This window comes from Cuculus canorus, chromosome 34 (assembly GCF_017976375.1).
Source record: "Cuculus canorus isolate bCucCan1 chromosome 34, bCucCan1.pri, whole genome shotgun sequence".
Taxonomy (NCBI): Eukaryota; Metazoa; Chordata; class Aves; order Cuculiformes; family Cuculidae; genus Cuculus; species Cuculus canorus.
The window spans coordinates 702,727-723,153 of NC_071434.1; the positions used below are offsets into that span (position 1 = coordinate 702,727).

Below are 20,427 nucleotides of genomic sequence, written 5' to 3' on the forward strand. Positions count from 1 at the left end.
AAATAGGGCAGAACCACCTCAGTCTCAGCCCGCAGAGAAGCCCCAAAATGGGGTTTATTCACCCCAAAATTAGGGGAGAACCACCTCAGTCTCAGCCCTCAAAGAAGCCCAAAATGGGGTTTATTCACCCTAAAAATAGGGCAGAACCACCTCAGTCTCAGCCCTCAGAGGAGCCCCAAAATGGGGTTCATTCACCCCAAAAATAGGGCAGAACCACCTCAGTCTCAGCCCGCAGAGAAACCCCAAAATGGGGGTTATTCACCCCAAAAATAGGGCAGAACCACCTCAGTCTCAGCCCTCAGAGGAGCCCCAAAATGGGGGTTATTCCCCCCAAAAATAGGGCAGAACCACCTCAGTCTCAGCCCTCAGAGAAGCCCCAAAATGGGGTTTATTCACCCCAAAATCACACGGCACCACCTCAGTCTCAGCCCTCAGAGAAGCCCCATCCAAACCCCAATCCACCATTTTCCCCCCAAAGCACCGCCGTCCACATCGCCCCAATCCCCCCTTTTTTCGCCCCCGAACCCCTCATTTTCACACCTGCGTTTTCTCCGTTTTTATTATGAAAAGAAGCCGTTTGGTGGTTTGGTTCTTTTTTTCCGGATAAGACACAACCGTGAAGCTTTTGCCGAGGGAAATCTGGGGTTCAAACCCACCCGTTTGGGGACATTTGTTCATCCCATCCCCGCCAGGACACGAAAAACGGGAGGGAAACCGCTTGGTTTGAACCAAAATACCTTCATTTCCACCCAAATGGCGCTCAAAGAGGAGGAGGAGAGACACCACCGGCGCCGAAACCGCTCAATCCCACAGATCCTGAGGGTTTTATTTGGGGCGGTGGTGGTTTATTAAGGGATTTTGGTCAATTTTGAGCAGTTCTGAAAGGATTTTGGTGAATTTTGAGCAGTTTTGAAAGGATTTTGGTCAATTTTGAGCAGTTTTGAAAGGATTTTGGTCAATTTTGAGCAGTTTTGAAAGGATTTTCGTCAATTTTGAGCAGTTTAGAAAGGATTTTGGTCAATTTTGAGCAGTTTTGAAAGGATTTTGGTCAATTTTGAGCAGTTCTGAAAGGATTCGGGACAATTTTGAGCAGTTTTGAAAGGATTTTGGACAATTTTGAGCAGTTTTGAAAGGATTTTGGTCAATTTTGAGCAGTTTTGAAAGGATTTTGGACAATTTTGAGCAGTTCTGAAAGGATTTTGGTGAATTTTGAGCAGTTCTGAAAGGATTTTGGTGAATTTTCAGCAGTTTTGAAAGGATGTTGGACAATTTTGAGCAGTTTTGAAAGGATTTTGGTGAATTTTGAGCAGTTCTGAAAGGATTTGGGACAATTTTGAGCAGTTTTGAAAGGATTTTGGACAATTTTGAGCAGTTTTGGAAGGATTTTGGTGAATTTTGAGCAGTTCTGAAAGGATTTTGGTGAATTTTGAGCAGTTTTGAAAGGATTTGGGACAATTTTGAGCAGTTCTGAAAGGATTTTGGTGAATTTTGAGCAGTTTTGAAAGGATTTTGGTGAATTTTCAGCAGTTTTGAAAGGATTTTGGTGAATTTTGAGCAGTTTTGAAGGGATTTTGGACAATTTTGGTTAATTTAGGGGTATTTTAGGAGTTATTTTAGTCATTTTGGGTTATTTTTCTGCTCAAGAACGCGGTTTCCGGGCTGTTCCGTTGCCGTCCCGGTTGGAATCTCTTTCGGGAGGTTCTGGGAGGTGAAAATCAGGAGGGAAGGAGGGTCGGAGGTAGGTTTTTTTTAAGTTGATTTTTAGAAAAAACAGGCACATTCAGTCAATGGGATCCTTAAGGGGGGGAGGGGGATATTGGGGTGTTCCCGGAGAGCCCCAAACCTGCGGCATCTCCCGCCTCGCCTGAAAAAAAACACCCTCGGAACACCAAAACAAACCCTGTGCGACCGTGACGGGGGAAGGGGGGGAAAGCGCTTAAGCCTCTACGCAAGGGGGGGAAAAAACTCCCAAAATGAAGGGGTTTTGCCCCATTTCGTGCGAGTTGGAGGATAAAAATGCCAACGTTCAAAGGCGTTCCGGCCCGGTTTGCGCCAAATGGAAGAAGGAAACCCCAAAATGGAGGGCGTTTGCCTCAAAATGGAGGGCGTTTGCCTCAAAATGGAGGGCGTTTGCCTCAAAATGGAGGGCGTTTGCCCCGTTATGCGCCAGTTGGGAGAAAGAAAATCCCAAAAGGAAGGGGTTTTGCCCTAAAATGGAGGGGGTTTGCCCCGTTTTTGCGCCAGCGGGAGAAAGAAAACCCCCAAAATGGAGGGGTTCGCCCCGTTTCACACCTGCTAGAGGCAGAAAATGTCAAAAAGGAGGGGTTTTACCTCAGAATTGAGGGGGGTTATCCCGTTTTTGCGCCAGCGGGAGGAAGAAAACCCCCAAAATGGAGGGGTTCGCCCCGTTTCACACCTGCTAGAGGCAGAAAATCCCAAAAGAGATGGGTTTTACCTCAGAATTGAGGGGGGTTGTCCTGTTTTTGCGCCAGCTGGAGGAAGAAAACCCCCAAAATGGAGGGGTTCGCCCCGTTTCACACCTGCTAGAGGCAGAAAATGTCAAAAAGGAGGGGTTTTACCTCAGAATTGAGGGGGGTTGTCCCGTTTTTGCACCAGCTGGAGGAAGAAAACCCACAAAATCGAGGGGTTCGCCCCGTTTCACACCTGCTAGAGGCAGAAAATGTCAAAAAGGAGGGGTTTTACCTCAGAATTGAGGGGGGTTGTCCCGTTTTTGCGCCAGCGGGAGGAAGAAAACCCCAAAATCGAGGGGTTCGCCCTGTTTCACACCTGCTAGAGGCAGAAAATGTCAAAAGAGAGGGGTTTTACCTCAGAATTGAGGGGGTTCGCCCCATTTCACATCAGCTGGAGGAAGAAACCCCCCAAATGGCGGGATTTTCCCGCCAAAATGATGCGGGTGACGCATTTTAGACCCTCTGATGGAAGAAAAAAACCCCAAATTCAGGGAGTTTGCCCCCAAATTGAGGGGGTTCGCCCCGTTTTGCGGCAGCTGGAGGAAGAAAAACCCCCCAAATTGTGGAGGTTTGGCTCATTTCGCACCAGGTGGAAGAAGAAATGCCCTCAACGGAGCGGTTTGGCCCCAAAACTGAGGGCGTTTCCCCCATGTTACGCCAGCTGGAAGAAGAAAATCCCATAATAGAGGGATTTTTTCCCCAAAATTGAGGGGTTTCGACCCATTTTGCACCAGGCGGAAGAAGAAAATCCCCAAACGGAGAGGGTCCGCCCCAAAATGAAGGAGTTTCCCCCATTTTGTGCCAGCTGGAGGAAGAAAACCCCTAAAAGGAAGGATTTTGGCCAAAGATGGAGGGGGTTTGCCTCATTTTACGCCAGCTTGAAGAAAAAAAAACCCAAATCAAAGGGATTTTCTCCCCAAATTCAGGGGTTTTCCCATGTTTCCCATGAGCTAGAGGAAGAAAATCCTCAAATTGAGGCATTTTGCCCCAGAATTGAGGGGGTTTGACCCATTTTTGCGCCAGCTGGAGCAACGGAAAAGCCCCAAATTGAGGGGCTTTGCCCCATTTCGCCTCACCTGGAGGAAGAAAACCCCAAACCCGAGGGATTTTACCCCAAAATTAAGGGAGTTTGTCCCATTTTGCCTCAGCTGGAGGAAGAAAACCCCCAAATTGAAAGATTTTGCCTCAGAACCGAAGGGTTTTGCGCCAATACTGAGGGGTTTTAACACAGTACGGATCAGCTGGAGGAAGAAAATGCCCAAATTGAGGGATTTTACCCCAAAATCAAGAGCCTTTTCCCCGTTTTCTGCCACTTGGAGGAAGAAAATCCCAAAATAGAGGGGTTTTGCCCCATTTTGTGCCAGGCGGAGGACGCTTAAGGCCTCGTCTGGGCAGGCGGGTGGGATCAGCCAGGCCGCAGGGATCGCATTCCGAGGCGGAAGAGACAGCGGGAGAAAAAGAAATGGGCAAAATTGAGGTGAAAAAACTGAGAGATTAAGATAAAACTGAAAAAAACCACTCCCCAAATGTCCAAAATTAACAAAAATAACCCAAAAGGCGACCCCGGGTTGAATATTCCCAAGAAAAAAGGCGGGAAAAAGCAGATTTTGGGGCAGGTTGGGGAGGCGGGAAAGAAATTTGGAGTAAAATAAACCCGAAGTGATAAAAAAAAGGAAAATTAAATCAAAAAAAACCATAAGAAGGGTTAAAAAAAAAGGAAAAAGAAGGAAAATTGACCAAAAAAAGTGGGAAAAGGCGTGGAATGAGGGAGGATTTGGAGCGGGATCAGGAGTTGTTCTGGTTCTGGTAGATGGAGGCCTTTTCCTTCAGCAGATCCAGACAGAGGTGGCAGCTCCAGCTCCCTAAGAGAGAAGGGATCTTCGTTAGCGCTTCGTTAACGATGGCTAATTAGGGTCACGGCTTCCCAACCTTTTTCCGGTTGAAAGGTTGGGAGCCCATCCTCGTTAACCATCAAGCAGGAATGGGGCTGGGGATTAACCATTGGGTAACGAACTGCTGGGATAACGAACTGCTGAGATAACGAACCGCTGGGATAACGAACCGCTGAGATAACGAACCGCTGGGATAACGAACCGCTGGGATAATTAAGCATTGGGATAATTAGGCATTGGGATAATGAACCACTGGGATCGTTAACCAACAGGACTGTTAACCGTTGGGATAATTAAGTGTTGGGATAACTGTGATAATTAACCACTGGGATAACTGTGTTAATTAATCACTGGAATAATTAACCGTTGGGATAATGAACCGCCGGGATAATGAAGTACTGAGAGAATGAACCATTGGGATAACGAACCGCTGGGATAATGAAGCACCGGGATAATTAATTGTTGGGATAATGAAGCACCGGGATAATTAATTGTAGGGATAATGAAGCATTGGGATAATTAATTGTAGGGATAACGAAGCATTGGGATAATGAGGTGCTGAGATAACGAAGCATTGGGATAACAAAGGATCGGGATAATTAACCAGTGAGATAATGAACTGCTGGGATAACAAGCCACCAGGATAATTATGTGTTGGGATAAGGAACCGCCGGGATAACGAACCGTTGGGAAAACTAACCAGTGGGTTAATGAGCTGCTGGGATAATTAACTACCAGGATAATTAAGGGATAACTCACCTTCGGGCGGCTCCGACATGGGGGGGGTGAGGCAGTACATGTGGTACCCGCGGTCGCAGTCGTCGCAGAAGAGCAGCTGATCCTGATCCGGGTGGAAAATAGGGAAAATCAGGATGATTCCAAGTAGATTTGGCATTCGGACAACGCAACAGAGAGCGGAAGCGGATCCCACCCCGGTGTCCCGGGAAGAGGTTACCACATCCTTCAGATGCCCCAAAGCACCATTTTTTCCCCCCAAATAAAGGTTTTTCCATGTTCTCCACGCTATTATTCCCAAAGATTTCCCTGTCATTCCAAGCGATAATCCATCATTCCAAGGGATAATCGCATCATTCCATGGCTATTCCTTGTCATTCTAGGGGTCGTTCCCATCATTCTAGCGTCATTCCAGGAGATATTCCCATCACTCTGGGGTCATTCCCATCATCCCAAGGGATATTCCCATCATTCCAAGGTCATTCCTGTCATTCTAGGGGTCATTCCCATCATTCCGGGGGCATTCCAGGGGATATTCCCATCATTCCAAGGTCATTCCTGTCATTCTAGGGGTCATTCCCATCATTCCGGGGGCATTCCAGGGGATATTCCCATCATTCTGCGGTCATTCCCATCATTCCAGGGGATATTCTTGTCATTCCAGGGCCATTCCAGTCAATCTGAGGGATATTCCCACCATTCTGAGCATATTCCCATCATTCCAGGGAGCACTCCGTGTCATTTTGGGGGTTCTTATGTCACTTTGGGGCCATTCCTGTCATTCTGGTGGCCATTCCCATCCTTCTGGATGTCCTCACGTCATCCCAAGGGCCATCCTCAACATTCCAAGGGCCATTCCCATCATTCGTTAGGGATATTCCCATCATTTCAGGAATATTCCCATCATTCCAAGGAGCACTCATGTCACTTTGGGGGCCATTCCTGTCATTCTGGTGACCATTCCCATCCTTCTGGATGGTCTCACACCATTCGAAGGGACATCGCCACCATTCCCAAGGGATATTCCCACCATTCCCGAGGGATATTCCCGGAGCACTCACGTCGTTCTCGGAAGTGCCGCAGATGTTGCAGCACTTGCACTCGATGCATTGCCAACGGTAGGTCTTGACGGCCGCCATCATCACCGGAGTGAACTGCAGGCACGACGGATGCCCTACGGAGCCACCGGGAATTGTGGGAAAAAACCAGGAGAAACCCTCTTTTTCTCCAGCTTCCACCCAAATTCCTCACTTTCTCCAAGCGGGAATGGGAGGTGGTTTTTTTCCCCCCCTTACCTGATCGCCCGCAGTCGGAGCACGAGACCAGCTCTTCCGGTTGTCCGGTTTTCTTGTTGATTTTGGAATCTCCCAGGCAAAAATCGCAGTAGTTGTTGGGCAAAGCCAAACCATCGGGGCCTTTCTTGGCTGGAAAAACCATCGGGAAAGACGGATCAGTTGGAAGGCAAAGCTTTTTTCCGCGTGGAAGCAGGAGAAAACACTTCCGGAACCGGGAGAGAACGTTTCTATAGTGTAATTCCCAACATTCGGAGCCGCCTCCACAGCTCTTTCCATGCCCCACACGCTCAAAAGCCGAAGGGAAGGGATGGTGCTCACTCACAACTGAATTCCCAACTTCCTTGCTTTATCCCCGATGGGAATTTTGTGAGAAAGGAATGTTTGGAGGAGGAAACACTTCCATAGTGCCATTTTCAAAGCTTGGAAGAGCCTTTCCAGCACTTTCCAAGCCCAACGTGGTCAAAATCCAAAGGGAAGGGATGGTGTTTACTCCCAACCCTGGAACAAGTGAATTCCCATCTTCCTTGCCTTTTCCTGATGGGAATTTTGGGAGGAGAGGGTGCGTTTTCCTTACATTTCTGCTCCTCGGATCGCTGGGAAACGGGAGTGGGCGGCTGCGAATCGTCTTTGTCGTCGCCTTCCTCCTCGGCCAAGTGGGAATGAGCGTAGTGGTAGCTCAATCCCGGCCGGTTCTTGTAGCGCTTTCCGCAGACTACGGAGAGAAAAGGGAAAAGTCGGAGTTGATCCCGGCGAGAAGCGAAATCCCACATCCCAAAATCATCCACCATCCCCCCACCCCGGTCCCGTCTCTGGGACAGAAGTTTCCCCTCCCAAAAATCACCTGGAATGCATTCAAACCACCAAGGAATAAACCGAATGGAATGATCCGGATCGGGGTTGGATGCTCCGGATTGGGTTTAGATGCTCCGGATTGGGTTTGGATGCTCCGGATCGGGTTTGGATGCTCCGGATTGGGTTTGGATGCTCCAGGTTGGGGCTGGACGCTCTGGATTGGGTTTGGATGCTCCAGATTGAGTTTGGATGCTCCAGATTGGAGCTGGATGCTCCGGATTGGAGCTGGATGCTCCGGATTGGAGCCGGATGCTCCGGATTGGGGCTGGGTGTCTCCGATCGGATCCAGAGCAGCCGGAGAGGCACCACAGCCTCCGCTTTGGTTGCCAATGGATACCCACCGCATCCCGATAACGAGGGCGGCTCGTCAAGCACAGGTAAACAAATTGAATCCACCCGGGATTCAATCCAAGGGGGAAAATCCAGTTGGAAAGACACCGGGAGGGCAAAATTCCCACCTAAAATCCATCTCCCCGCTGTCTTCAACAGGGATTAAAGGGAAAACTTAGAGTTTGGGAATTCCAAGGAGGGAAAAGCGCAGCCACCACAGGGACATCTCAGCTCCGCTCCCTCCTTGGATCCATTCGGCTCCTTCAAACTGCTCGGAATGCTGCAGGAAATCACTCATTGTCCCCAAAATTCCATCCATTTACCCGCTTTCCGCCCCATTTTTTTCAGGATCAGGAGTTTTCACCCTCGATCCGGCAGCAGGCGCTTCCCTAGGGAGATCTTGGAGTATCTACAGAGCCGGGAAGTGCCTTCCCTGCCAGGAAAACTGGATCCCAGCTCTTCCCTGATTTCTGGGAAGGGTTTGGGCAGTTTTCCAGCTGCAAAGCTCCAAGGAAATTCCCCCCAAACCTCTTCCAGCCGGATGAGCGTGAAGCCTGCACTGAAATTCCACCCCTCGTACTGCCGGAATGTCAAAGGAAGACAAGGAATGGGATGAAATCCGCCTCCGGAATAGCCACAGGGGGATTTACTTGGGCAAATGGATTGATTTAACAATGGGTTTTTTCCCTGCGATTTCCAACAAATCAAGGAAAAAGTCACTTTAGGATGTGACTTCCTGAGCCTGGAGCCTTTCCGTAGTATCCCAGATCCTTCCGGATCCACTTCCAGGTTCACTTGAAGCCTGGAAAAAGCCCACCAGGGTTTGGTTTCCCCTCTCACGCCGTTGACTCGCTTCAAAATCCATGGATAAAACAGCCTGGATCGGCCCGGGATGCCCCCGAAGAGCTCAATCCACCAGATCAGCGTTGGAATTTTGGAGGTAAAATCCCAAGGGATTCCCTTGGAGCAAATGGGATCGGCAGGAACGCTCTACCGGCATCGGTAGATCCAGAGCCACTCGGCACAGCCCAGCGAAGGAGGGGAAAAGCAGCCCGAAACCCAACAATTACAACCTGATTACAGCAAATTCCGGCTTTCCGGAGCCAACCGAGGGCACAGGTCGGCTCCGTGAGCAACCACGCGGAGCCGGCAGCCGGAATGTTTTCCCTCCTCCCTCTGTAGGGTTGAAATTTGCCCCTTTTTTCCCTGAAGGGAGGCAACGTGGAATCTAAACACAAATCGGAGTTCCTCCACCGGGAACGGAGGTGTCAGGAAGACGCTCCCGACTCTCCGGCTCGGCTGTAGGATGTTTATCCGCAGCTTTATCCAACCTGCGGTTGGAGTTGACCCTTTGGGAAGGGGGGAAGTTCAGCAAAAAGATGGATTTTTGGGGATAAACCCCAACAATTTGGGCATCTTGAAAGGAAAGCCACACATCTCGGCCTGTCGGGATTTGGGAGCTTTGATGGAAACGCTGTGGTTTTTTCCGCCCCCCCCTTTTCCATTCCCGCCGTGGCGGGGGGTGGATTAATCTTTGTTTTCCCTCTCCGGAGGTTGTTTTGCCGGCACGCACGACCTGGAAAAGGGTCAGGAAAGCTTGGAGAGGAGTTGTTGAATCCCGATGCCGGCGGGGAGGCCGGCTTTGACGTCGCTCGGTGGCCTTTGGCTTCTCCCGCATCCTTTTTTCCCCCCCCTCCTCCCACTCCTTCTCCTTCCCCGCAGGCTCCAGTTGGGTTATTTTAGTGGGAAAAATAAAAACCCCCCCTGGAATGTTTTAGGAAAGGCGAGGAAGGAAAGGGAATTCAAAAAGCAGACAGAGTGGACTACCTCGGTCGGGAGGTTTCAAGGAATGCTTTTGTTTGTAACTATCTGAAACACAGAGAAAGAGAGTCGTGAGAAAACACAAAGCCACGCACACAGCCATCAGGTGACGCACCCGTGCCAAGCGACAGACGCTTCAAACGAGGGAAAAAAGGGAAGGAAAAACACAACTTTGGGATCGGGAAGGAGGTTTTTTGGGAAGAAGCTCCTAGCAGCTTGCGCAGGACAGGAGGAAGAAGAGAGAAAAATGAATTCCAAGCCTTAAGTTTTTTTTGCTCTGTTTGATCAATTGGGGTTTTTGTGTCTTTGTTTTCCCAGCTGGAGGAGGAGGAGGGAGCAGCGGAAAAGCCGGGATTGCAGGAAAATCCGGCTTCGGAAAGAAAATCTCTACCCCTTGGCACCGAGGCAGAGCGGGATCAGCGCACGGTGTTGTGCTTCCCGGCTCCAAACTCATTAAAGTGACTTTAACGAAGCCCAACAACGCGAGGGCCAGAGGGATTATATCCCGACGGATACGGATCCAACTCGGAATGCCGGTTGGGAAAACGGGAAAGGTGTCGTTTTCAACCTTTGTAAGACTAGGAGAGGTTTCTCCTCGTTTCCGCGGGGCTGCACGGTGAGAGGATCGCATTCCCGGTGGGAAAAAAGTCCAGCCAGAATAAGGCTGAGGGTCCGAGGGGTTCAAAAAACCCAAATCCCAGCGGATAATCCCACGGATCCCAACGAGAACGCGGCCTTGGCTCCGCTCCTGGGCCCTAAGCGGTGAGGAGAGCTTTGAGTACTCACTGTCGCAAGCGTAGGGTTTATCCCGGTCTTCCAAAATAGCCGTATCCAGCTTTTTGCGAGCCCCTCCGACACCTTTGCCCTGGGAAAAATACGGGAAAAAAGGCAAGTTTTGAATCCAAACTGGGATTCCTGGATGCTGAGGAGGAAAACGGGAGCAACGGGTGGGGAGAAAAGCGCGATCCAACACTGCCACGTAGTGGATACAACCCGGAATGGCTGCGGGATGCGAGGGAGGAAGGCAGCAACGATGGTTTCCGAGAGGATCATTCCTACTTTGGGAAAGGGCGGATCCATGGGAGAACTCTCCGCCACAGGGGTTTTGGTGCCCAATGTTCGTTAGCAGCTAACGAAGAGGAGTTATCCAAGGCCCTAAGTGGGACTTCCCACCCACGAGGCCAAATATATCCCAGTTTTCCGCTCACAAAGCCAAACGCATCCCGGTTTCCGACCCTCGAGGCCCAAACGTATCCCGGTTTCCCATCCACCTTCCCTCACCTTGGCTTTCCCTTTCCCTCTCCGCTTGGGAGTATCTTCTTCGTAGTCTTCATCATCCAAATCATCCAGGAAATCATCCGGCTCCAGAATCCGCTAGGAAAGAGGAGAGGGATTATTGTCCTTTGCATGGATCGAGGGGAAAAATGGGAATCAGGATCCATCGGCTCCGTGTCAGCAGCCGAATCCGTAAGAAAAGACAAGAAATAACATGATATTTTGGGAAAAGAGAGTGAATCCAGTTGGGTTTATCCTCAAAAGAGGGACAAATCCGGTGGGAAAACGCTCCGAGAAAGAGGAATCAAAAGGGAGGAAGTGATGAGCTTCAGTTAAGGGGTTTCATGCTAAAAAACGCTATGGAAAACGCCAGGAAAACAGGGATTTTAAGGAAAATCACAGCACATTCCGCACCCCTCGCTCCGTTCCGTGATATTTAGGGCGAGATCCGAGAATACGGAGCTGTTGGAAGCGAAGCTGAAGGTTGTGGGATATCAGAGAGGTCGGAAAAGGCAGAAGTCGATGGAAAAGCAACATTCCTCACGAGGAATCCAGGAGGAAAAAGGCTTTGGAGGCGCAGGACGGTGGGATTTTGAGCCACAAACTCCCTTCTCCTGAATTTTGAGATCAAAACTCCCTTTTCCTGAATTTTGGAGCCCGAAACTCCTTTTTCCCTCAATTTTGGAGCCCAAAACTCCCTTTTTCCTCAATTTTGGAGCCCAAATCTCCCTTTTTCCTCAATTTTGGAGCCCAAAACTCCCTTTTACATCAATTTTGGAGCCCAAATCTCCCTTTTTCCTCAGTTTTGGAGCCCAAATCTCCCTTTTTCCTCAATTTTGGAGCCTGAAACTCCCTTTTCCCTCAATTTTGGAGCCCGAAACTCCCTTTTTCCTCAATTTTGGAGCCCGAATCTCCCTTTTTCCTCAATTTTGGAGCCCGAACCTCCATTTTTCCTCAATTTTGGAGCCCGAATCTCCCTTTTTCCTCAATTTTGGAGCCCGAATCTCCCTTTTCCCTCAATTTCGGAGCCCGAAACTCCCTTTTCCCTCAATTTTGGAGCCCGAATCTCCCTTTTTCCTCAATTTTGGAGCCCAAATCTCCCTTTTTCCTCAATTTTGGAGCCCAAAACTCCCTTTTTCCTCAATTTTGGAGCCCGAATCTCCCTTTTTCCTCAATTTTGGAGCCCAAAACTCCCTTTTTCCTCAATTTTGGAGCCCAAATCACCCTTTTTCCTCAATTTTGGAGCTCGAAACTCCCTTTTTCCTCAATTTTGGAGCCCGAAACTCCCTTTTTCCTCAATTTTGGAGCCCGAAACTCCCTTTTTCCTCAATTTTGGAGCCTGAAACTCCCTTTTCCCTCAATTTTGGAGCCCGAATCTCCCTTTTTCCTCAATTTTGGAGCCCAAAACTCCCTTTTACATCAATTTTGGAGCCCAAAACTCCCTTTTTCCTCAGTTTTGGAGCCCAAATCTCCCTTTTTCCTCAATTTTGGAGCCCGAAACTCCCTTTTCCCTCAATTTTGGAGCCCGAAACTCCCTTTTTCCTCAATTTTGGAGCCCGAATCTCCCTTTTTCCTCAATTTTGGAGCCCGAACCTCCATTTTTCCTCAATTTTGGAGCCCGAATCTCCTTTTTTCCTCAATTTTGGAGCCTGAATCTCCTTTTTTCCTCAATTTTGGAGCCCAAAACTCCCTTTTTCCTCAATTTTGGAGCCCGAAACTCCCTTTTCCCTCAATTTTGGAGCCTGAAACTCCCTTCTCCCTCAATTTTGGGACTACAAAGTCCCTTCCCGGGAACATATGGAGTTCCTAACCGGAGCAGGGAGCCAAACTCAGGCCTCCTGCTCTCCGCTCGCCCCTCGAAGCTGACGGCACCACCTCCGCCTCCTCAAATCCATCCCAAATCCTACTTCTGTGTCTAAAAGATGGAAAATCAGAGCGGTGGAGCGGAGATATCCGTGTTTTTCCTTTCCCACTCCCCCCCCAAGTTCTGCCCTTACCTTCCGCGCTCGGCTGTTGGTGACCGGGAATTCGCCCAGGCTGTCGTCGTCGATGCGAGGATCCGGAAGAGCGCGTTTTTCCAAGGAATCCGTCCTCAACAGCGCTTCCAGGCTGCTGCCGTCCTGAGAGATCAGCCCCTCCTTCTTCAGCGTCTGATCCGTGTCTGACGGAGACGGCGGCGGAGAGGGAAGAGGAAAAGGAGGTTGGAATGTGCTTGGTGGGAAACTGGGATGAGTTTGGCCTCGTGAGGGGAAAACTGGGATGCGTTTGCCCTCGTGGGGGGAGAAATTGGGATGCGTTTGGCCTCGTGAGGGGAAAACTGGGATGCGTTTGGCCTCGTGGGGGGAAATTGGGATGCGTTTGGCCTTGTGGGGGGGAAATTGGGATGCGTTTGGCCTCGTGAGGGGGAAACTGGGATGCGTTTGGCTTTGTGGGGGGGAAATTGGGATGCGTTTGGCCTCGTGGGGGGAAAACTGGGATGCGTTTGGCCTCATGGGGGGGAAACTGGGATGCGTTTGGCCTCGTGGGGGGAAAACTGGGATGCGTTTGGCCTCGTGGGGGGAAATTGGGATGCGTTTGGCCTCGTGGGGGGGAAACTGGGATGCGTTTGGCTTCGTAGGGGGGAAATTGGGATGCGTTTGGCCTCGTGAGGGGGAAATTGGGATGCACTTGGCATCGTAGGAGGAAAAAATGTGGCATTGGGAAGGATTTACCTGGTTTTATGGAGGGGAAGGAAAGCCTCGGATCCTCCGGAGGATGAGCCCGGCGTTTCTTCCGCCAGCGGCGCGCGGGGTAGGAATAAAGTTGTCCAGCAGCCAAACCTGTAACAAAAATCCCTCCGGAATTCTCCGAGGTGACACGCAGCACCTTTTTCCTGCTCCCAATCCCGGTGTTTTCCCAGCGTACCTGGCCCGCGGTGGCGTTTTTCCATCCAGATGTAGCAGTTGCTTTGGGCGACGCCGGTTTGGGAATCGAGGAAGGGGAGCCGGACGCTCCGTTCGGCACAGAGCCGGGCGTTGTAGTTGTGGCACTGCTCCATGGCATCGCGGTAGTACTGCTCGCCGAGCCTGCAGGGAAAAAAGGACGCTCGGAGCTCATCCCAACCAGTCCCCAGTCCCAATTCCAGTCCCCGACTCCCGCTTCCAGCCCTAAATCCCAGTTCCAGCCCTGGCAGGAGCCACTGGGAACGGGAAACGCCGTACTCCTTCCCAGACCCCTTCGCAGTCCAAAGTGTTGCCTTGGGAAGCGAAGACGTTATATTTGTCCGGACACGGGATCGTTGAGAGCCATTTTGGTGTCCCAGCGGCGATCCTGGTGGCCCAGCAGCGATCCCGGTGTCCCAGCAGCGATCCAGGTGGAGATCCTGGTGTCCCAGCAGCGATCCAGGTGGAGATCCTGGTGTCCCAGCAGCGATCCAGGTGGAGATCCTGGTGTCCCAGCAGCGATCCAGGTGGAGATCCTGGTGTCCCAGCAGCGATCCCAGTGCCCCAGCAGTGATCCAAGTGGAGATTCTGGTGTTCTGGCACCAATCCTGGTGTCCCAGCAGCAATCCCGGTATCCCAGTAGTGATCCTGGTGGAGATCCTGGTGCTCCGGCACCAATCCTGGTGTACCCGCAGCGATCCCAATGTCCTGGCAGCAATCCTGGTGTCCCAGCAGTGATTCCGGTGTCCCGGCAGCAACCATGGGATGGATCCTGATGTTCCGGCAATGGTGTCCCAGCAGTGATTCCTTTATCCCGGCAGCGATCCTGGTGTCTAGGCCATGATCCTGGTGTCCTGGGAGCGATCCTGGTGTCCCAGCAGCAATCCCGGTGGAGATCCTGGTGGCCCAGCAGTGATCCCGGTGCCCCAGCAGTGATCCAAGTGGAGATTCTGGTGTTCCGGCACCAATCCTGGTGTCCCAGCAGCAATCCCGGTGCCCCAGCAGTGATCCAAGTGGAGATTCTGGTGTTCTGGCACCAATCCTGGTGTCCCAGCAGCAATCCCAGTGTCCCAGAAGCCATCCTGTTGCCTGTACAGCAATCCTGGTGGAGATCCCGGTGTCCCGGCAGCAATCCAGGTGGAGATTCTGGTGTTCCGGCACCAATCCTGGTGTCCCAGCAGCGATCCTGTTGCCCCTACAGCGATCCTGGTGGAGATCCTGGTGTCCCAGCAGCAATCCCGGTGTCCCAGCAGTGATCCAAGTGGAGATTCTGGTGTTCCGGCACCAATCCTGGTGTCTCAGCAGCAATCCTGGTGTCCCAGAAGCGATCCTGGTGCCCCTACAGCAATCCCAGTGGAGATCCTGGTGTCCTGGCAGTGATCCCCATGGAGATCCTGGTGTCCTGGTACCAATCCTGGTGTCCCAGCAGTGATCCCGGTGGAGCTCCTGGTGTCCCGGTACCAATCCCAGTGTCCCAGTAGTGATCCCGGTGGAGATCCTGGTGTTCCAGCACCAATCCCGGTGTCCCAGCAGTGACTCTGGTGGAGATCCTGGTGTTCCGGCACCAATCCTGGTGTCCCAGCAGTGATCCCGGTGGAGATCCTGGTGTCCCAGCACCAATCCCAGTGTCCCAGTAGTGATCCCGGTGGAGATCCTGGTGTCCTGGCGGTGATCCCCATGGAGATCCTGGTGTCCTGATACCAATCCCGGTGTCCCAGCAGTGATCCCAGTGGAGATCCTGGTGTTCCGGCACCAATCCTGGTGTCCCAGCAGTGATCCCGGTGGAGATCCTGGTGTCCCAGCTGCAATCCCAGTGTCCCAGCAGTGATCCTGGTGGAGATCCTGGTGTTTCGGCACCAACCCCGGTGTCCCAGCAGTGACCCTGGTGGAGATCCTGGTGTTCCGGCACCAATCCTGGTGTCCCAGCAGTGATCCCGGTGGAGATCCTGGTGTTCCAGCAGCAATCCCAGTGTCCCAGCAGTGATCCTGGTGGAGATCCTGGTGTTTCGGCACCAACCCCGGTGTCCCAGCAGTGACCCTGGCGGAGATCCTGGTGTTCCAGCACCAATCCTGGTGTCCCAGCAGTGATCCTGGTGGAGATCCTGGTGTTCCAGCACCAATCCTGGTGTCTCAGCAGTGATCCTGGTGGAGATCCTGGTGTTCCGGCACCAATCCTGGTGTCCCAGCAATGATCTTGGTGGAGATCCTGGTGTTCCGGCACCAATCCCGGTGTCCCAGCAGTGACCCTGGTGGAGATCCTGGTGTTCTGGCACCAATCCTGGTGTCCCAGCAGTGATCCTGGTGGAGATCCTGGTATTCCAGCACCAATCCTGGTGTCCCAGCACTGATCCCAATGTTCTGGCAGCATATCCAGGAGGTTGGACGTGTTTTAACCCCATTGGTAAACATGGAAACAGCCGGAAAAAATGACGGGATGACCTCTAGGATGACATCCAGCAGGAAAACCTTTGTGCCGAGGGGTAACGTGGATCTGTGCCGGAACGGGAATGACTTTAAGGCTCAAAAAGTCATCGGAATTGACTGTTGTGTGGATAAAAACAAAGCAGGGAGGGATTTGGTGGATGGAATTAATCAGTGGTGCATCCGGAGATCGGAGAACGGCGCAAGAAAAGGGGGAAAAAAGCCCAAATGTGGCAAATTTTATCTCCATCGTCTTCGTTGCGAAGCTGCGATTGAGAAAATCCATCAGGAGCCCATCAGGAAGGAGGATTCCGGAGGGAAACGTCGGAGGACAGCAATGGGGCTATGGGAGAAGAGGTGTCAGAGAAAGGGAGAGGCCAAAAATGCCACCAGGAGACACCAAAACCCATCAGGAGACGCCAAAAGCCATCAGGAGACACCAAAAAACCATCAGGAGATGGAAAAAAAACATCAGGAGACACCAAAAAACCATCAGGAGATGGAAAAAAAACATCAGGAGACACCAAAAAAACATCAGGAGACAGAAAAAAAACAACAGGAGACACCAAAAAACCATCAGGAGACGGAAAAAAAACAACAGGAGACACCAAAAAACCATCAGGAGATGGAAATAAACAACAGGAGACACCAAAAAACCATCAGAAGATGGAAATAAACAACAGGAGACACCAAAAAACCATCAGGAGATGGAAATAAACAACAGGAGACACCAAAAAAACATCAGAAGATGGAAATAAACAACAGGAGACACCAAAAAACCACCAGGAGATGCCAAAAAAACAACAGGAGACACCAAAAAACCATCAGGAGATGGAAAAAAACAACAGGAGACACCAAAAAACCATCAGAAGACACCAAAACCCATCAGGAGACACCAAAAAAACATCAGGAGATGCCAAAAAGGATCAGGAAATGCCAAAATCCATCAGAAGATGCCCAAAAAACCCATCAGGAGATACCAAAACTAACCCTGAAAGATCAAAAACCCACTATGAGCTGCATCAGATCCTGGAAATGACAGGAAAAATCCCCAGGGCAATGCCAAAAATCCCTGGAAACACCAAAAAAACCACTAAATCACGCCAAAAATCATGGAAAGGCCAAAAAAAAGCCACGGAGAGAAGCAAAATCAAACCGGAAAAAGCTGGAAATGCCAATAAAAGCCACCAGGAGATGCCAGAAAAACACTGGGAGATGCCAAAAAAAAACCCTGGAAGTGCCTCCAAAAAAACCCACGATGCCAAAAAAACTCAAGGAAGCCACAAAGAAATGCCAGGAGGCGGCAAAAAAAGACCTCAAACCACCAAAAACCGCCTTGAGATGCCAAATCCGATGTCTCCAACCAATCCCAAAGGCACCGATCTCATCCTCGGCTTCCATAGGGCCTTCTCACACGGAACTATAGGGATATACTGGGATCTATAGGGATAATTCCCCCCCAACAGCCCCTATAGGACCCTCTCCCAGGGATCTATAGGGATCGTTCCCTTATCCTGACCCCCACAGGACCCTCTCCCAGGGATCTATAGGGAAGCACAGGGATCTATAGGGATCGTTCCCTTACCCTGACCCCCACAGGACCCTCTCCCAGGGATCTATAGGGACGCACAGGGATCTATAGGGATCGTTCCCTTATCCTGACCCCCACAGGACCCTCTCCCAGGGATCTATAGGGATCGTTCCCCAACCCTGACCCCCACAGGACCCTCTCCCAGGGATCTATAGGGACGCACAGGGATCTATAGGGATCGTTCCCTTATCCTGACCCCCGCAGGACCCTCTCCCAGGGATCTATAGGGACGCACAGGGATCTATAGGGATCGGTCCCCTACCCTGACCCCCACAGGACCCTCTCCCAGGGATCTATAGGGATGCACAGCGATCTATAGGGATCGTTCCCTTATCCTGACCCCCGCAGGACCCTCTCCCAGGGATCTACAGGGACGCACAGGGATCTATAGGGATCGGTCCCCTACCCTGACCCCCACAGGACCCTCTCCCAGGGATCTATAGGGAAGCACAGGGATCTATAGGGCTCGTTCCCCTATCCTGACCCCCACAGGACCCTCTCCCAGGGATCTATAGGGATGCACAGGGATCTATAGGGATCGTTCCCCTACTCTGACCCCCACAGGACCCTCTCCCAGGGATCTATAGGGATGATTCCCACTCTTTGACCCCTATAGAAGCCTCTCACAAGGATCTATAGAGATGATTTCCCTCCCTTAGCACCTATAGGACCCTCTCAGAGGGATCTATAGGGATGTAGTGGGATCTATAGGAATGATTCCCCTCCCTTAGCGCCTATAGGACCCTCTTTCAGGCATCTATAGGGATGTAGTAGGATCCATAGGGATGTTTCCCACCCCTTGGCACCTATAGGGCCCTTTCTCAAGGATCTATAGGGATATAAAGGGATCTATAGGGATGATTCCCACCCCTTGGCACCTATAGGGCCCTTTCTCAAGGATCTATAGGGATATAAAGGGATCTACAGAGATGATTCCCACCCCTTGGCCCTTACAGGAGCCCCTCTCAAGGATCTATAGGGATATAAAGTGATCTATAGAGATGATTCCCACCCCTTGGCCCCTACAGGAGCCACTCTCAAGGATCTATAGGGATATAAAGTGATCTATAGGGAGGATTCCCACTCCTTGGCCCCTACATGGCCCTTTCTCAAGGATCTATAGGGATATACAGGGATCTATAGGGATGATTCCCACCCCTTGGCCCCTATAGGGCCCTTTCTCAAGGATCTGTAGGGATATAAAGGGATCTATAGGGATGATTCCCACTCCTTGGCACCTACAGGACCCTCTCACGGATCTATAAGGACTAATCTCCCCCCTCCGCGCCCCACTTGGTTCCGCCCAAGCTGTGGCGTTAATGAGGGGGGGGAGACACACCCCGCCCGGGACCGGGACGGTCCCAACCATTACCCCCCCCCCAAACCCCCCCCCGCGCCCCACTTGGTTCCGCCCGCGCTACAGCGTTAGAAACCTCGCGCCGGACCGGGCCGGACCGAACCATTCGGGTTCGAAAGGGTGGAGGGGGGGAGGGGAAGGGGGAATGCGCGGCCGCACTCACAGCTTCACCACATTCTGTACCACGGCCGCCATCTTCCCTCCGCCGCCGCGGCGCCGCGCCGAGCAGTGCGCAGGCGCGGGATCCAAAGGGGGGGAGAGGCTGCGCTGCTGCGCAAGAAGGGGGCTGAGCGCCCTCCCCCGTTCGCATGCGCAGTGGGTGAGGCCGCGTGCGCCATCGGCCCCCCCCCCATTCTCCCCCCCACACCTGCGTGAAGAGGGAAAAGGGCGGGAAAAGGGCGAGGGAAAAGGGCGGGAAAAGGGCGAGAGAAAAGGGCGGGAAAAGTGGGGGGAGGAAAAGATGGAGGTGAAAATGGAGGGGGGGATGAAGGGAAAAGGGAGAAAATTGGGAAGGAACTGGGAAAGTGGAGGGGAAAGGGAGACAGTTTGGGGGGGAAAAGGAAAAACATGGAGAAGGGGGAAAATTGGAGGAAAAGGAAAAATTGAGGGGAAGGGGGAATTGGAGGAGAATGGGGAAAATGGAGGGGAAAGGGGGAAATTGGAGGGGAAGGGGGAAAACTTGAGGGGAAAATTGGAGGGGAAAGGGGGAAATTGGAGGAGAACGGGAGAAATTAGAGGGGAAAGCAGAAAAAATGGGAGGGAAAAGGGGGGAAAATTGGAGCGGAAAGGGAATAATGGAGGGAGAGGAGGCAAATTGGAGAGGAACGGGGAAATTGGAGGAAAAATGGAGAGAAAAGGGGGAGAACTCGGGGAAAAGGGGAAAATTGATGGGGAGAGGAGGGATATTGGAAGGAAAAGGGAAAATTGGAGAGGGAAAGGGGGGAAATGGGGGAAAATTGGAGAGGGGAAGGGGGAAATGGGGGAAAATTGGAGGGAGAAGGGGAAAATGGAAGGAAGGGGGAAATTGGAGGGAAAAGGGGAAAAACTGGAGGGAAAGGGGAAATTGAAGGGCAAAGGGGAAAACTGAAGGGGAGAGGAGAGATATTGGAAGGAAAAGGGGGAAAATTGGAGAGGGAAAGGGGGGAAATGAAGGGGGAAAATTGGAGGGAGAAGGGGAAAATGGAAGGAAGGGGGAAATTGGAGGGGAAGGGGGGAAATTGGAGGGAAAAGGGGAAAATTGGAGGGAAAAGGGGAAAAACTGGAGGGAAAGGGGTGAAATTGGAGGGAAAAGGGGGAAAACTGGAGAGAAAAGGGGGAAATCTTGGGGAAAAGGGGAAAATTGAAGGGGAGAGGAGGTATATTGGATGGAAAAGGGGGAAATTGGAGAGGGAAAAGGGGGGAAACCAAGGGTGAAAATTGGAGGGAGAAGGCGAAAATGGAAGGAAGGAAGGAAGGAAAGGAAGGAA

The 20,427-nt window shown here is 51.5% G+C and overlaps 1 protein-coding gene across 3 annotated transcripts; it reads right to left on the reverse strand.

The window, feature by feature from the left end:
• Positions 1–547: 547 nt before the first annotated feature.
• Positions 548–19,256, reverse strand: DPF2 (double PHD fingers 2). Of its 3 annotated transcripts, XR_008447488.1 has the most exons (13): positions 19,125–19,256; positions 13,576–13,736; positions 13,383–13,490; positions 12,669–12,832; positions 10,678–10,770; positions 10,183–10,261; positions 9,403–9,444; positions 6,968–7,105; positions 6,394–6,522; positions 6,160–6,272; positions 5,123–5,204; positions 2,827–4,333; positions 548–2,703 (listed from the first exon to the last, which is right to left on the reverse strand). XR_008447488.1 is itself a non-coding variant. In XM_054052519.1 (12 exons), the coding sequence occupies exons 1-12, from the start codon at positions 19,154–19,156 to the stop codon at positions 4,257–4,259; spliced, it is 1,218 nt and encodes a 405-aa protein (XP_053908494.1). In that variant the 5' UTR covers positions 19,157–19,256; the 3' UTR covers positions 548–4,256. The 3 variants fall into 3 exon arrangements, 2 of the variants coding, with proteins under 2 accessions (XP_053908494.1, XP_053908495.1); XM_054052519.1 differs by having other exon boundaries at positions 548–4,333; XM_054052520.1 differs by lacking the exon at positions 9,403–9,444 and having other exon boundaries at positions 548–4,333.
• Positions 19,257–20,427: the final 1,171 nt, after the last annotated feature.

Coding starts and splice junctions, on each gene's coding strand:
- DPF2 (XM_054052519.1), bottom strand. CDS start 19,156: ATGGCGGCCGTGGTACAGAATGTGGTGAAGCT. Junction 13,737..19,124: donor GTACAGAATGTGGTGAAGCT/GTGAGTGCGGCC, acceptor TTTTCCCTGCAG/GCTCGGCGAGCAGTACTACC. Junction 4,334..5,122: donor CATGTCGGAGCCGCCCGAAG/GTGAGTTATCCC, acceptor CTTCTCTCTTAG/GGAGCTGGAGCTGCCACCTC.